The sequence below is a fragment of the Netta rufina genome (genome assembly GCF_964035555.1).
Source record: "Netta rufina genome assembly, chromosome: 29".
In the NCBI taxonomy this organism is placed as follows: domain Eukaryota; kingdom Metazoa; phylum Chordata; class Aves; order Anseriformes; family Anatidae; genus Netta; species Netta rufina.
In genome coordinates this window covers 2,209,054-2,222,812 of record NC_140153.1, presented here as the reverse complement: position 1 = coordinate 2,222,812, position 13,759 = coordinate 2,209,054, and the positions used below count along the sequence as shown (strand labels likewise).

At 69.2% G+C, this 13,759-nt stretch overlaps 1 protein-coding gene across 1 annotated transcript; it reads left to right on the top strand.

Annotated features, from left to right (window-relative positions):
• The first annotated feature begins 2,147 nt into the window (after positions 1-2,147).
• Positions 2,148-11,363, top strand: PEAR1 (platelet endothelial aggregation receptor 1). Its single transcript, XM_084302959.1, is given in 24 exon segments — positions 2,148-2,239; positions 4,665-4,757; positions 4,842-4,946; positions 5,186-5,286; positions 5,370-5,462; positions 6,170-6,416; positions 6,508-6,622; positions 6,728-6,864; positions 7,122-7,334; positions 7,499-7,673; positions 8,074-8,194; positions 8,284-8,447; positions 8,530-8,632; positions 8,724-8,870; positions 8,957-9,108; positions 9,110-9,207; positions 9,209-9,296; positions 9,298-9,355; positions 9,455-9,670; positions 9,753-9,859; positions 9,937-10,048; positions 10,177-10,245; positions 10,858-11,055; positions 11,143-11,363. Coding segments are annotated over 23 exon segments (3,066 nt in total). The 5' UTR covers positions 2,148-2,239; position 4,665; the 3' UTR covers positions 11,298-11,363.
• The last annotated feature ends 2,396 nt before the right edge of the window (positions 11,364-13,759 follow it).

The following is a 13,759-nucleotide window of genomic DNA, read 5'->3' as shown; positions in this document are numbered from 1 at the left end:
TGAAGAGCAATGTGTGTGCATTGGGGGGGTCACTTCCAGGGGGTCCCAGCCCAGCTGTCCCCACCCCGCAGCCCCCCCAGCCCCTACAGCCTCGGTGCCCTGCCCCTGCTCCGTTTTGGGGTGGCCGTGGCAAACCCCGGGGCCGCGGGTGGGCTTGATCCTAATGGAGCCCAGCGGTGGGCAAGGGGGGGGGGGGGGGGGGCAGCGGTTGAGCCACACTGGGACGTGAAAATCGTTAGGAGTGATTAGAGCTATTACTGTAACGAGGGGAGGCAATTAACGGCGCCTTGACATCAGTTGAGGCCGGCTAATGCACGCGCTTGGGGAGGGGGGCGGCTGGGCATGGGGAGGGGGCGACGCGTGGTGCTGAGCCTCCTGGCCGGGCTGAGCCCCCCAGGGGTGAATTTTTTTTTTTTGGGGGGGGAGCCTGGGGTGTAGGGGGGTGCGTGCTGTCACCTGGGGCTGGGGTCCTGCACGTGGGGACGCTGCGTGCTCGGGGTGCGGGGCTGCGGGGACAAAATGCGCACGGGGTGCAGGGGGGGTCCTGGAGTTATCGGGGTTGGGGACGCTCTCTGGGGACATCTCCAACCACCCCCTACCACCAGTGTCACCGAGGAGCCGTGTCCCCAACACCACGTCCAAGCTCTCCTTGAGCACCCCCAGGGACGGGGACCCCACCACCTCCCCGGGTGACCCGTCCCGACGCCTGGCTGCTCTCTGAGCAGAAATCTCTCCTCATTTCCAACCTGAACCCCCGCTGGCACAATTTGAGGCCGTTCCCTCTGCTCCTGGTTATCTGCAAGAAGAGACCGACCCCAGCTCCCCACCCCTGAGCCCCCTCTTCCCCACCCCAAACCCCCCCAGGTCCCTCAGCCGCCCCTCTCAGGACTCGTGTCCCAGCCCCTCCTCAGCTTCGTCGCCCTTCTCCGGACTCACTCGAGCACCTCCAAGTCCTTCTGGTAGCGAGGAGCCCAAAAATGAACCCAGCACTCGAGGTGCAGCCTCACCAGAGCCGACGCTCACCCTCCTGCTCCTGGTGGCCACGCTGCCCCTGACACAAGCCAGGACCCCGCTGGCCTTCTTGGCCACCTGGGCACGCTGCGGGCTCGTGGTTAGGTGAGCACCGACCAGCACCCCCAGCTCCTTCTCCTCTGCACAGCTTTCCACCACTCTGCCCCCAGCCCGTGTGCTGCGTGGGGTTGGTGTGGGCAAAGGGCAGGACCCGGCACGTGGCCGTGGTGTGAGGTGTGGGGGATGCGGGGTGGTGAGGACAAAATGTGAGGGGATGCGGGGCTGGTGTGTGCAGGGGGTGCAGGGCTGCAAGGACAAAATGTGTGTGGGATGCAGGGATGATGTATATGGGATACCAGGCTGCAAGGACAAATTGTGCCCAGGATGCAGGGATGATGTGTTTGGGATGCAGGGATGATATGTGGGATTATAGGGCTGATATGTGAACGGGGTGCAGGGCTGCAGGAAAAAAATATGCATGGGATGCAGGGTGGCAAGGACAAATTGTGCCTGGGGTGCAGGAACGATGTATATGGGATGCAGGGATGATGCGTGTGGGATGCAAGATGTTGCATGGGGATGCAGAGGTGATACATGCATGGGATGCCGGGCTGATGTGTGTATAGGATGCAGGGCTGCAAGGACAAAATGTGCTTGGGATGCCGGGCTGATGCGTGCAGGGGCTGCGGGGCTCCAAGGACGAATTGTGCCCGGGCTGTGGGGCCAAATGGTGCCCGGGTGCAGGCAGGACGTGCTGTGGGGCTCTGCTGGCGCCAGGTTCAGCTGGGGGCTGCCCCGGGGGTGCCACTGCCTCCTGTATGTGCCCCCCCGCCCCCCAAAAAATGGGGTGATTTGGGGTTTTCGGGGGGATTCGGGGCTGCGCTCGTGTCCCCAGAGCCGTCGGGGGCCAGGACCCTCCTGGGGGTGTCCCACGAAGGGGCTGTAGGGCCGCCCCCCCCCGCCCCGAGCCCCGGCGCTGTTGTTGTTCCAAACCTGCTGGTTTCTGGCCAGAAAAGGCGAGGAAAAAAAAAAAACACCACCCAACTCTAGGATTTTTTTTTTTTTCCCTTTTCCGTAGTTGTCTCCGCGTCCAAACTTCCTGAGAGCGGCTCCGGGCCCTCCCTCTGCTTCCGACGGCCGCGCTGCGCCTCCCGGCCCGCTGGGGGTCCGGGTCCCGGCCCGCTGGGGGTCCTGGTCCCAGCCCGGAGGGGGTCCCGGTCCCGGCCCGGTGAGTGTCCCACGCTGCGCCCCACAGGGGTGGCCCCGAGGGGACGGTCCCCAACCTTGCGCCCACGGTTCTGGGGTCCCCCATTGGCGGGGGAGGGCGTGGGATGGAGCTGCGACCCCCCGTGGTGACCCCAGCGCTGACGCTGACCCTAAGAGGGACCCATCCCCACCTCCACCCCTTCCCCACCCTGTCCCCATTCCCATCTCCAACCCCATTCCGAGCCCCAGCCCCGTCTCCATGCCCATCCCCGTCCCCATTCTCACCCCAATCCCCATCCCCGTCCCCATCCCCGTCCCCATCCCAACACCCGCTCCCTGTCCCCGTCCCCGCGGTGTCCCCGCGATGCTCGCAGCCCCCGGAGGAAACGCGTCAGCCCGCGGCAGAGGAAGCACCGGGGCACAGATAACAGCTCCGGGGGCCCCGGCACCTTCCCGGGCTCCGTGTCCCTGATGGGGATGGGGCAGAATCCCCCATCCCCTGCCCTCACCCCGGCTGCAGCCCCCCCCACCCCCCCCCAGCTTCCCACGCTGCACAATTTGGCTTCGCGCCCCAGCACCCGCGGGCGATGCTCCCCAACCCCGCGCCACCCCGGGCCCTGGGAGGGAGCAGGCAGGGAGCTTCATGGGGGGGGGGGGGGGGGATGAAATCCACCCCCCACCCCTTTGGGATGTCCCTTTTCCTCCGGTGTTGTTTGCAAAAGGAGCAGGCAGGTGGCTCGCTGGGGGAGCTGCCACCCAGGGGTGAAGGTGGCGGAGCTCTGGGTGCTGGTGACCCCCCCCCAGCAGTGCCTGAGCACCCCATTCCTGTCCCCAAATGGGATCGGGGTCCCCCCCCGGAACAGGGACGCATTGCTCCAAGCTCCGGAGGTGTTTTGGAGAGGTCTGTAGGGTTCGGAGAGGTCAGTGCTGGCTTTTGGGGGTCCCTATTGCCGTGCGCCCCCCGAGAAAACCCTGGGGGGCTCAGCCGACCGCCCCCGCTCCCCAATTAGGACCAGCTGGGCCCCGTTTTTTGATGACTCCTCGCTTTTCCTGCCAGCATCTCCGAGCGGTTCCTGTTGTTCGCAGCGGCGCTGGGGCCCCCCAGCCCCTGGCGCGGGGTTTTGCTGGAGCGGGGCCGGGGCCGAGGCGCTGCGGGGCCGTGGGGAGGGCTCGGGGGGGGGGTCCCGTCCCAGGGAGGAGAGGCTCGGGGCGGGGGGCTCGGAAGCGGGCGAGCGATTCCTCACCCTGGAAACAGCCGCCGGGAGCCGAAGGGAAACGGGGAGAAACTTTCTGACTAAACGCTTTTTCCACTAGAAAAACATCGCCGCTTTGGGACTGGGAGGGCTCAGCCCCGGGGAAATTATGGGGGGGGCTGCGGGGCCACCCCAAACCCCCCTCTCCCGCTGCCTGCGTTTGCACCGAGCCAGCGGGGAGGAGGAGGATGGTGCCGGATGGGGGGGGTTGGGGGGGTGGTGGCACCTCTGGGGTGTCCCCAAGCAGGCTGGTGGCTGGTGGCTGGCCCCAGGCTGGCTGGAGCAGCGAGGAAGCGGCCGTAAATCCAGCTGCGTGCCTCAGGAAACCTCTGTTTCCTCCCGCGCCACACGTGCGTTCACCGCAGCGCCGCGGAACGGCCCCGTAAACACCGCGCCGCCTGCTCGGGGCCACGCGGGGCTGGCTCGGGGTCACCGGGATGGGGTCCCGGCATCCCCAACGGGGCCCGGACCCTCGCCCTTCCCTCCGGCTCGGTGTTGCCAAAGCCCCGATGAGGGGGGGGTCTTTGCGCCCCCTGAATTCGGCCCCGTTCCGCCGACCCCGCTCCAGGCTGGCCGCGCTCCCAGCCCGGTCCCTCGCTCGGTTGAGCAAGAGCGCGGCGGCTCCAGGAAACACAACCCCAAATAAATGGGAAAAGGACTGAAACGGGGCCACGCGGGGCGGCTGCCGGGGGGGGGGGTTAACTCCTTCCCGTCCCCGCACCCCGCAGCGGGGTCCCCGGCACCCTGGGGACACCCGGGTGTCCCTGGCAGGGCCCCGCGCTGCGCTGGGACGCGGTGGAGAGGCTGGAGCTGAGGATCTGAGGGTGGGGAGGTGCCAGGATGGGGCCTAGGGCATCCCAGGGGACGTCCTCGGTGCCGTGGTGGCGGTTGACAAAACCCATCCCCGGGCTGGGACATTTGGGACCCCCCCCCACCAGCACCAGTGGCTGCGTTTGGGGCCGGGACGTTTCTGGCTGCTTGTGGGGTCGGCGCGGTGCTGGGGCCACCCGTGCGGCCGTGCCTCAGTTTCCCCTCAACGCCTGGCTGGGGCCGGGGCCAGGAGCGTTCCTCCGCAGGCAGGAATGCGAACAAAGCCCCCCCCGGGAGCCCAAAATGAGCCGGGGGCGGTGGGTGGGGAGCGGGAAGGCGGCCGTGCGAGCCCGGCTCCCAGCTCAGCGCCGCGTCCCCGTGCAGGATGGCGCTGCGGGCCGCGGCGCTGGCGGTGCACGCCTGCCTCCTGGCCGCCCTCCAGCCCGGAGACCCCAACGTCTGCAGCTACTGGGAGAGGTAGGAGCCGGACTGGGGGGGAACTGGGCGGCGGGGACCCCGCGGGATGTGCTGTCACCCCCCCCCCCCCCTCTTCTCCGGCAGCTTCACGGCGGCGGTGAAGGAGTCGTACGCCAAGCCCCACATCGTGGCCTCTGCTGAGCCCTGCGCCAGGGTGCTGGGCTCATCCCAGCCCTGCCTGCAGCAAAGGTGAGAGCAGCCCCCCCCCCAAAAAAAAAAAACAACAAAAACCCCTCTCACCCAGCCCCCGGCGCTTGGAGAGGGTCCGGGGGGTCCCCGCTCTCCCCTCCCACCGCAGCGCGTCCTCAGCACTGCCCCCCTGGGTGCTGCCCGGTGGCCAACGGGGTTGGAAGGGGGGGGTCGGGCAGGGTGTCGTCCCCCCCCCCCCCCTCGAAAACCCCATCCTCAGGGCGCTGTTTTGGGCGCAGGATCGCGTACCGCACCGAGTACCGGCAGGCGGTGCGCACCGACTACCGCCGGCGCTACCAGTGCTGCCAGGGCTACTACGAGAGCAGGGACGTCTGCGTCCGTGAGTGGGGTGAAGGGGTGAGAGGGGGGGCTTCAAGCTGTGCCCCCCACCCTCTCCTTAACCCCCCGGCCGTGTCCCTGCAGCGCGTTGTACCCAGGAGTGCGTCCACGGCCGGTGCGTGGCTCCCGAGCGCTGCCAGTGCGAGCCGGGCTGGCGCGGCACCGACTGCTCCAGCGGTGAGGGGGGGACACGGGGAGGGGGGTGCGGGGATGGGGGACCCCCGGGGGTGGGGGGTGGGAGGGGGGTTGGGGGGTTGGAGGGGGGATGGGGGGGGTCTTGGAGGGTAGTGGGGGTGGGGGTGGGGAGGGGATGGGGATAGGGGATAGGGGATGGGGTTGGGATTAGGATGGGGATGGAGATGGATGGGATGGGATGGGGATGGGATGGGGAGGGATTGGGGATGGGGATGGGGATTGGGATGGGGATGGGGATGAGGTGGGCATGGCAATGGGGATTGGATGGGATGGGGACTGGGATAGGGATGGGGACTGGGAAGGGGATGGGGATGAGGTAGGGACAGGGATGGGGAAGGAGAAGGGAAAAGAGATGGGATGGGGATTGGAATAGGGTCTGGGAGGGAGATGGGGATGGGGAAGGGAAAAGGAACGAGTGGGGATGGGGATGGGATGGGATGGGGGTGAGAGGGAGGTGGGGATGGAGATGGGGTAGGAACTGGGGTGGGGAAGGAGAAGGGAAAAGGACTGAGACGGGACCGGGATGGGGACGGGACGGGGTTGGGAATGGGGTCTGGGAGCAAGACGGGGATGGGGAATAGGGATGGGGATGGGGACAGAACGGGGCTGGGGCTGGGGCTGGGACCGGGTGCGGGGTGGCAGCGTTGGTGTCCCCGGGGTGGCAGCGGTGGTGTCCCGTCCCCATGCAGAGTGTGACGAGCGTTCGTGGGGCCGGGACTGCGAGCACCGCTGCGCCTGCCACCACGGGGCCCCCTGCGACCCCCTGAGCGGGGTCTGCGCCTGCCCCCCCGGCTTCGCCGACCCCCAGTGCCGCCACCCCTGTCCCCCGGGCACCTATGGCCAGGGCTGCCACCTCCGCTGCCCCTGCCACCACGGAGCCCCCTGCAACGCCTCCACCGGTGCCTGCCTCTGCCCCCCGGGGCTCGCCGGCCCCCTGTGAGTGCTGGGGTCCCACGGGGGGGGGGGTTTGTCCCCTTGGGGAGGGGGTCCCCCAGCTGCCCGCTCACCCCTCTCCTTCCCACCGCAGCTGTGACGTGCCCTGCCCCGAGGGGACGCCGTGTGACAGCCACTGCCCCTGCCAAAACGGGGGCATCTGCCACCCCCCCGGCTCCTCCACCTGCGTGTGCCCCCACGGATGGATGGTAGGTGGGCTGCGGACCCCCCCCCCTCGAGGCACGAGGCACCACAGGGGTGTCCCCGTTTTCTCCTCCAGCCCCGCTGACCCCGCTGTCCCAAATCCCGGGCAGGGGGACATCTGCTCCACGCCGTGCCCCCCCGGGCGCTTCGGCCCCGGCTGCCAGGGCGAGTGCCGCTGCCACAACGGGGGGCGCTGCGACCCCCTGGGGGGGCAGTGCCAGTGCGCCCCCGGCTTCACCGGAGAGCAGTGAGTGGGGACGGGGGGGGGGCCGTGGGGAACTGAGCATGGTGGGGGGGGCATCGGGGTGGGGCGCAGGGGACGGGGAAACGCAGGGCTGGGGGGGCGCAGGGAGGGGGTCACCAAACCCGGGCGCTGCCGGAGCCAAACCTCCAAAAACCGTGGCACGCAGCGAGCTGCCCGGGCTCAGCTTGGAGCATGGAGAGGGGGGGGGTCCCGGGGAACCCCAATTTGGGGGCCGTGCCCCCCTCCCTGTCCCCGTACAGGTGCCAGGAGCGGTGCCCGGTGGGGCGCTACGGGCAGGACTGCCGGGAGAGCTGCGACTGCGCCCACGGGGGCCACTGCTTCCACGTGGACGGGGCTTGCCTCTGCGAGGCCGGCTACCAGGGCAGCCGCTGCGAGGAGCCGCGCTGCCTGCCCGGCCTCTACGGCCTCCACTGCCAGAGCCGCTGCCTCTGCCACCCCCAGCACAGCCTCAGGTAAAGCCCAGCCTCGCTGCTCGGGATGCAGAGGGTTTTATTTTGGGGAGGTCATTTTGGGTAGGGGATGGCTCCCCTCCCCGCTCCGTTTGCGGAGCTCCCTCCCAGCGCACCGCGGTGCCCCCAAACTGGGAGCACTGGGGAGCTGAGCGGGTGCCCCCCAGCTGCCACCCGCTGCTCGGGGAGTGCTCCTGCCGCCCCGGCTGGGCCGGGCTTTTCTGCAACGAGAGCTGCCCCCCCGGCTCCTTCGGGGCCGGCTGCCTGCAGTCCTGCCTCTGCCTCAACGGGGGCACCTGCGACGGGACCACCGGCCGCTGCCACTGCCCCCCCGGCTACACGGTGCGTCCCCGAGCTGCCATCACCATGGGGTGGGTATGGGAGGGTGTGGGGACCCCCGGGGATGGGGGGGGAAAGGACACGGGGGGAGGTCTGGGTGGCCCTTTGGGGGGACACCGGGCGGCCTTGGGGTGGGCTTGGGGGTCTGGTTGTGTTTGGGGGCTGTTTGGGGTCTAGGGAGGTCGAGGCAACTTTGGGGGGTCCGTTGGGATTTTGGGGGCTGTTTGGGGTCGAGGGAGGTTGAGGTAACCTGGGGGGGTCCGTTGGGATTTTGGGGTCACCCACTCTGCTTCCAGCACCAGTGCGCCAAGAGGGGGGAACAGGGTGGTCCCTGGGTTCCCATCTTCTCTGGGGGGGTCTCCCCTTCTCACGCCCCCCCTCCCCCTGTCCCTGCCACCCCCAGGACGAGCACTGCTCCTCCCTGTGCCCCCCTGACACTTTTGGGGTGAACTGCTCGGGGCAATGCTCCTGCCAGCACGCCGTCGCCTGCTCCCCCATTGACGGCTCCTGCTCCTGCAAGGAAGGTGGGTGCGCGACGGGGGCCACAGCGGGGACATGGGGGGGGGTCACATCCCCATCCCCACACCTCCCCCCCCTTCCTCACACCCCACAGGCTGGCACGGCCCCAACTGCTCAGCGCCGTGCCCCCCCGGCACCTGGGGTCCCGGCTGCAACCGGAGCTGCGACTGCGCCCACGGAGCCGCCTGCAGCGCCCAGAGCGGGACCTGCAGCTGCTCCCCGGGCTGGCACGGCCCCCGCTGCCACCAGCCCTGCCCGGTGAGTGCCCCGTCCCCAACGGCACCGGGAGGGGGTCTCGGTGCCACCGTCCCACCTTCTGACCCCGTCCCCGTGCCCCCAGAACGGGACTTTCGGTGCCGGCTGCGGGCAGCGCTGCGACTGCGCCCACGCGGACGGCTGCGACGCCGTCACCGGGGAGTGCCACTGCCTGCCCGGCTGGACAGGTGAGGAGGGGGTCCTTTGAGGGGGGGGGGACGACACCCCGCTGTGCACCACGTCCTTGTCCTTTACGGCGTCTCCCCCAACCCTTTTTAGGGCCGCAGTGCAAGCGGGGCTGCCCGCAGGGTTTTTGGGGTCGGGGCTGCGGCCAGCCCTGCTCCTGCCGCAACGGAGCGTCCTGCTCGCCCGAGGACGGGTCCTGCACTTGCACCCCGGGCTACCGCGGCCCCAACTGCCAGCGCTGTGAGTGTCCCCGGCGAGGAGCGGGGTTATTTTCCCCCCCCCCCAGTGAGCCCCCCCTGGTCTCACCGCAGCCCTGCTGCCCGCAGCCTGCCCCCCCGGCCGCTATGGCAAGAGGTGCTCGCTGAGCTGCTCCTGCTCCAACCGCTCCTCCTGCCACCCCGCCACCGGCGCCTGCCTCTGCGCCGCGGGCTGGACGGGGACGCACTGCGAAGAAGGTGGGGACCCCCCCCTCCAGCAGCCCCGTGCCCCCCCCCCCCACCCCCCCAGGGTTCAGCCTTAGGGGGTCCTGGGGGGGGTCCCGGGTGGTAGGGAGCCACCGGCTGGCTCCATCCTGGGCACCCCCCGTACCCTGCAGAGTGCCCCCCCGGGACTTTCGGGCTGCGGTGTGAGCAGCTGTGCCGCTGTCCCCAAAATGCCACTTGTCACCCCCGTTACCGGCGCGTGCCCGTGCGCCCCCGGCAGGAGCGGACCCCACTGTGAGGCCGGTGAGTGGGCGCGGAGAGGGGCTGGGGGGCCAGAGGGGGGGTCCGTGCCCATCCTAAGCACTTATCCCCGCGTGTCCCCCCCCTTCCCCCAAATTGCAGCGACCCCCGACCAGCCCTACACCATCGTGCCCACCCCTCCGCTGGCCTACAGCACCCTGGGGGTGGTGGTCAGCCTGGTGGCCCTGCTGGCTTTGCTGGTGGCCGCGGTGGCCGCGGGGCTGTGCTACCGCCAGCGGCAGAAGGGGAAGGAGAACCGGCACCTGGCCGTGGCGTACACGGCGGGACGGACGGACACCTCCGAGTACGTGGTGCCAGGTGAGCGGCGCGCGGGACCGCGGCTCCAGGACCCCCCAGAGGGGTCCCGTGGCACCCCCCGGGGCTGACGCTTGTCCCCCAGACGTGCCACCGGGCCCCGCGCACTACTACTCCAACCCCAGTTACCACACGCTGTCCCAGTGCACGCTGCCTGCACCCGGCACCCAGGATAGAGCCAGCTCCCTAAAGGTACGGCACGGCACCCACGGCACCGGGCACGGCACCGGGAGCCCCGTGGCCGACCTGGCTCCGTTTTTTGGCCCCAGGTACCCGGCCCCCAGCTCTTCCCTGGTGCAGAGAGACCCTACGGCCCCGAAGGCAACGCCACGCTGCCCCCCGACTGGAAGCACCTCGGGGCGTCCCCGCTGGGACCCAGGGGTGAGAGGGGGCGCAGGGGAGGTGCTGGGCACCCCGGGGTTTGGGGGAGTAGATTGTGGGGTGCAGAGGGGGGTCCCAAAGCTGTTCCCATTCCTGGCCGCTGCTTCTTAATGGTCCTTGGCTTCCAGGTGGGGGGCACCTGGACCGGAGCTACAGCTACAGCTACAGCTGCAGCCTGGGGAAGTACTACGGCAAGGGTACCCCTGGGGAAGGGAAGGGATGGGATGGGATGGGATGGGATGGGATGGGATGGGATGGGATGGGATGGAGAGAGGAAAGGGGAAGGGATGGGGATGGGATAGGGAAGGGGAAGGGGGAAGGGAAGGGAAGGGGATGGGATGGGATGGGATAGTATGGGGAAGGGGGAAGGGAAAAGGGGAACAGAATGGGGAAGGGGAAGGGGATGGGATGGGGAAAGGGAAGGGATGGGGATGGGGATGGGATAGGGAAGGGGAAGGGGGAAAGGAAGAGGGTGGGATGGGGATGGGATTGGATAGGATAGGGAAGGGGATGGGAAAAGGGGAAGGGAATGGGGAAGGGAATGGGATGGGGAAAGGGAAGGGAAGGGGATGGGGATAGGGAGAAGGGACGGGGATGGAAATTGGGATGGGGATGGAAATAGGGAAGAGGATGGGGAAGAGGATAGGGATGGGGATGGAGAGGAGAAGGGCTAGGAGAAGGGATGAAAAGGGGCTAACACTGAGCGTGCTGTGCAGTGAGGGGGGGGGGGGAAACGGCTGGGACACGGCTGGTGCAGGGCCGCTCCCTGGCCCCTGTGACGGGGACCCCCCCCCAACCTCCTCCCGCAGAGCACCCCCAGGAGGGGCTGGGGGCCAGCGCCAGCTCGCTGGCCAGCGAGAATCCCTACGCCACCATCAAGGACCTGCCCCCCCTCCTGGCCAAGACCCCCGAGGGCAGCTACATGGAGATGAAGGCCCCGGTGCAGCGGGAGATGTCCTACGCCGAGATCGGGCTCCTCGAGGAGCCTCCTGCCAGCCCCGAGGAGGGTACAGACGAGGGGGGGACAACCGGGGGGGGGGCAGACCCCAGCCCTGCTGCCACCTGCCCCCAGCCGCCCCCTCTTCTCCCCCCAGAGAGCAGCCCGGGGGGGGCAGAGGGCGCGGAACCGGCCCCGAGCACCCCCAGCTACTACGACTCCCCCAGGAACAGCCACATCCCCAGCCACTACGACGTGCCCCCCGTCCGCCACCACCCGCCGTCCCCCCCGCTGCGCAGGAAGGACCGCTGAGCCCCCCCCCACGTTGTCCCCCCCCCAAAAAAAGCACCCCTTGCCTTGGGGACAAGGACGAGGGACCCCCCCCTGGCTCCAGGACGCTCTGGGGACAAGGACAGGGGACACGGGGGGTCCGTCCCAGGGTCCCTGCGGGGGCTGAGCGCCCCCCCCCCCGGAGCCCCTGTCCCTGTCCCCCAGCCCTGGGGGGCGCAGCCTGTAAATAAAGCCGGGTTGTTGGAAGCGGGGCTCCAGGCTGCCTGCGGCCGCATCCTTGTGTCAGGGGTGGGGGGAGCACAGAGGGGACCTGGGGGGGCGCAGCCCCGGGGTGGGGCCGGGAAGGGGCGCCCAGAGCCCCCCCCGAGTGCCCGGGGGGCTGCAGCAGGGCGCGGGGATGGCGCAGCAAAGCGCCCAGGCCGGATCCAGAACGCGCCCCGTGATTGGTCAAGTCGGAGCGGGCGCTGCCCGCTGATTGGTCCAGTCATTGCCCAACGCCGGCCAAGGGTCGGTGATTGGCCCAGGGGCGATCCGCGGGGACTGCGGCGAGGTCCCGAGCGTGGCCCGGAGCTGGGCCAAGGGGCAGCGGGGCTGGGGGGGCCCGGAGGGCTGCAGGAAAGGCCCCATCTTCGGCCCCGCAATGCTTCCCTCAGGGCTCCGAGAAAATGCCGGTGATTGGCCCAGTACGACCCGCAGGCCAGCACCAGTAAAGCCCAGTCCGTGTCCCAGTGCTGCCTGAAGAGGCCCTGCAGGGCAGGCTCGGGGGCAGCTCGAGCCCAGCAACGCTCCCGGAGCGGATCCAAAGCGCGCCCCGTGATTGGTCACTGAGTGTCCAGCACCGGCTCCGTGATTGGCTCAGCTCCGATCCAGCGACACAGCCCAGCCAGGCCCAGAAGCGCCCAGCAGGGCTCCAGGAAGGGCCGCCCTTCGGCCCAGCTCCGGTCCTAGTAAGGCTCCCCCGAAAGCCCAGCGATTGCTCCAGAAATGGTCCAGTGCTGACCAAGCAAACCGCAGTTGCTGGCTTGTTAATGGTGCCGTGAGGGCTGCGGGTAAGGTCCAGTGGCTGGTCCAGTGATGGTCCAGTATCTGTTCCAGGAAAGGCTCAGTAATCAGCACTGTAATGATCCAAATAAAGCTGCAGGTTATGCCTAGAAATTGTCCCTGCAATGGTTGAATGACGGCTGCAGAAGAAGCCCAGTGCCTGGCCTGGGGTGCAAGGACAGCTCTAGGAAGGGCCCAGTGCTGGGCCCAGTTGTGGTACAGTGACAAACCTGAACCAGGCCAAGTGACTGGCCCAGAGACTGTCCAGTGAGGGCTCCAGTAAAGGCCAATTTTTGGCCCCGAAATCCAAACGCAGCTGCACAATATGCCCAGAGATTGCCCCTGTGATGGTCTGGTGAGGGCTGCAGGGAAGGCCCAGCAATGCTTCCAGGAGGACCCCAACAAAATGCCGGTGATTGGCCCAGTGGAACTCAGAGAAAAACACCAGGAACGGCCCCAAAACTGTCCCGGTGCTGCCCAAGAGGACCCCGCAGGGCGCCCGCTGCTGGCTCAGGGCAGGCTCAGGGCAGCTCCAGCCCCTGGGCCTGGCCCAGCGACGCTCCCGGAGCGGATCCAAAGCGCGCCCCGTGATTGGCCCAATAATCATCCAATCAGCGCTGCAGCACGGCCCCACCCTTACCCCTCCACCTTCCACATCGGCCCCGCCCACCCCTCCAGGCCCCGCCCCCTCCGGCATCGACCCCGCCCCTCCGACATAGACCCCGCCCCCTTCCCGCTGGCCCCGCCCCTTCGTTGCCATGGGGACGCCCCGAGGCCGCCGAGCGAGGTGGGGCCCGGCCTGGGCCCCCCCCGGCCCCATGGGGACCCCCGAGGACCCCCCCAGGACCCCCCCCGGCACCGGGACCCCCCTGCTCCGCGGGGGGACCCCCACAGCTCCCCCCTCCGGCAGTGGAAACCCCCTGGGACCCACCCCACACCCCCTAAGCAAACTTCTATAGGGCCCCCCCCGCTCTAGGACCCGCCCTTTCCCCATTTGGGGACCCTCCCAGTGCCCCCCCTTAGCACCCGGGACCCTCCTTGGACCCCTATGGAGCCCTCCAGGGGCACCCCCCAGCCTTGGGGGACCCCCCACCCCTTCTGGAGCCCTCCATGGGGACCCCCATGCAGCCCCCCCCCATCCCTGCACCCCCCCTTGCTCCCTGTGGCGACCCCATTGCCCCCTACCCCCCATTAACCCCCCTACATCCCCTATGGAGACCCCCATAGGCCCCCCCCCCACCTCTAGGACCACCCCCCCAGTCCCCCACCAACCCTGGGACCCCCCAGGGGCCCCCTCCACCTCTGAGACCCCCCCCCCCCCACCACTGGGTTCCCCCCACCTCTGGGACCCCTCCCCCCAACACTGGGACCCCCCCCGGGTCCCCCCCACCCCTGGGACCCCCCCTTGCGTCCCCCCACCACCTCTGGGACCCCCCCAGGTC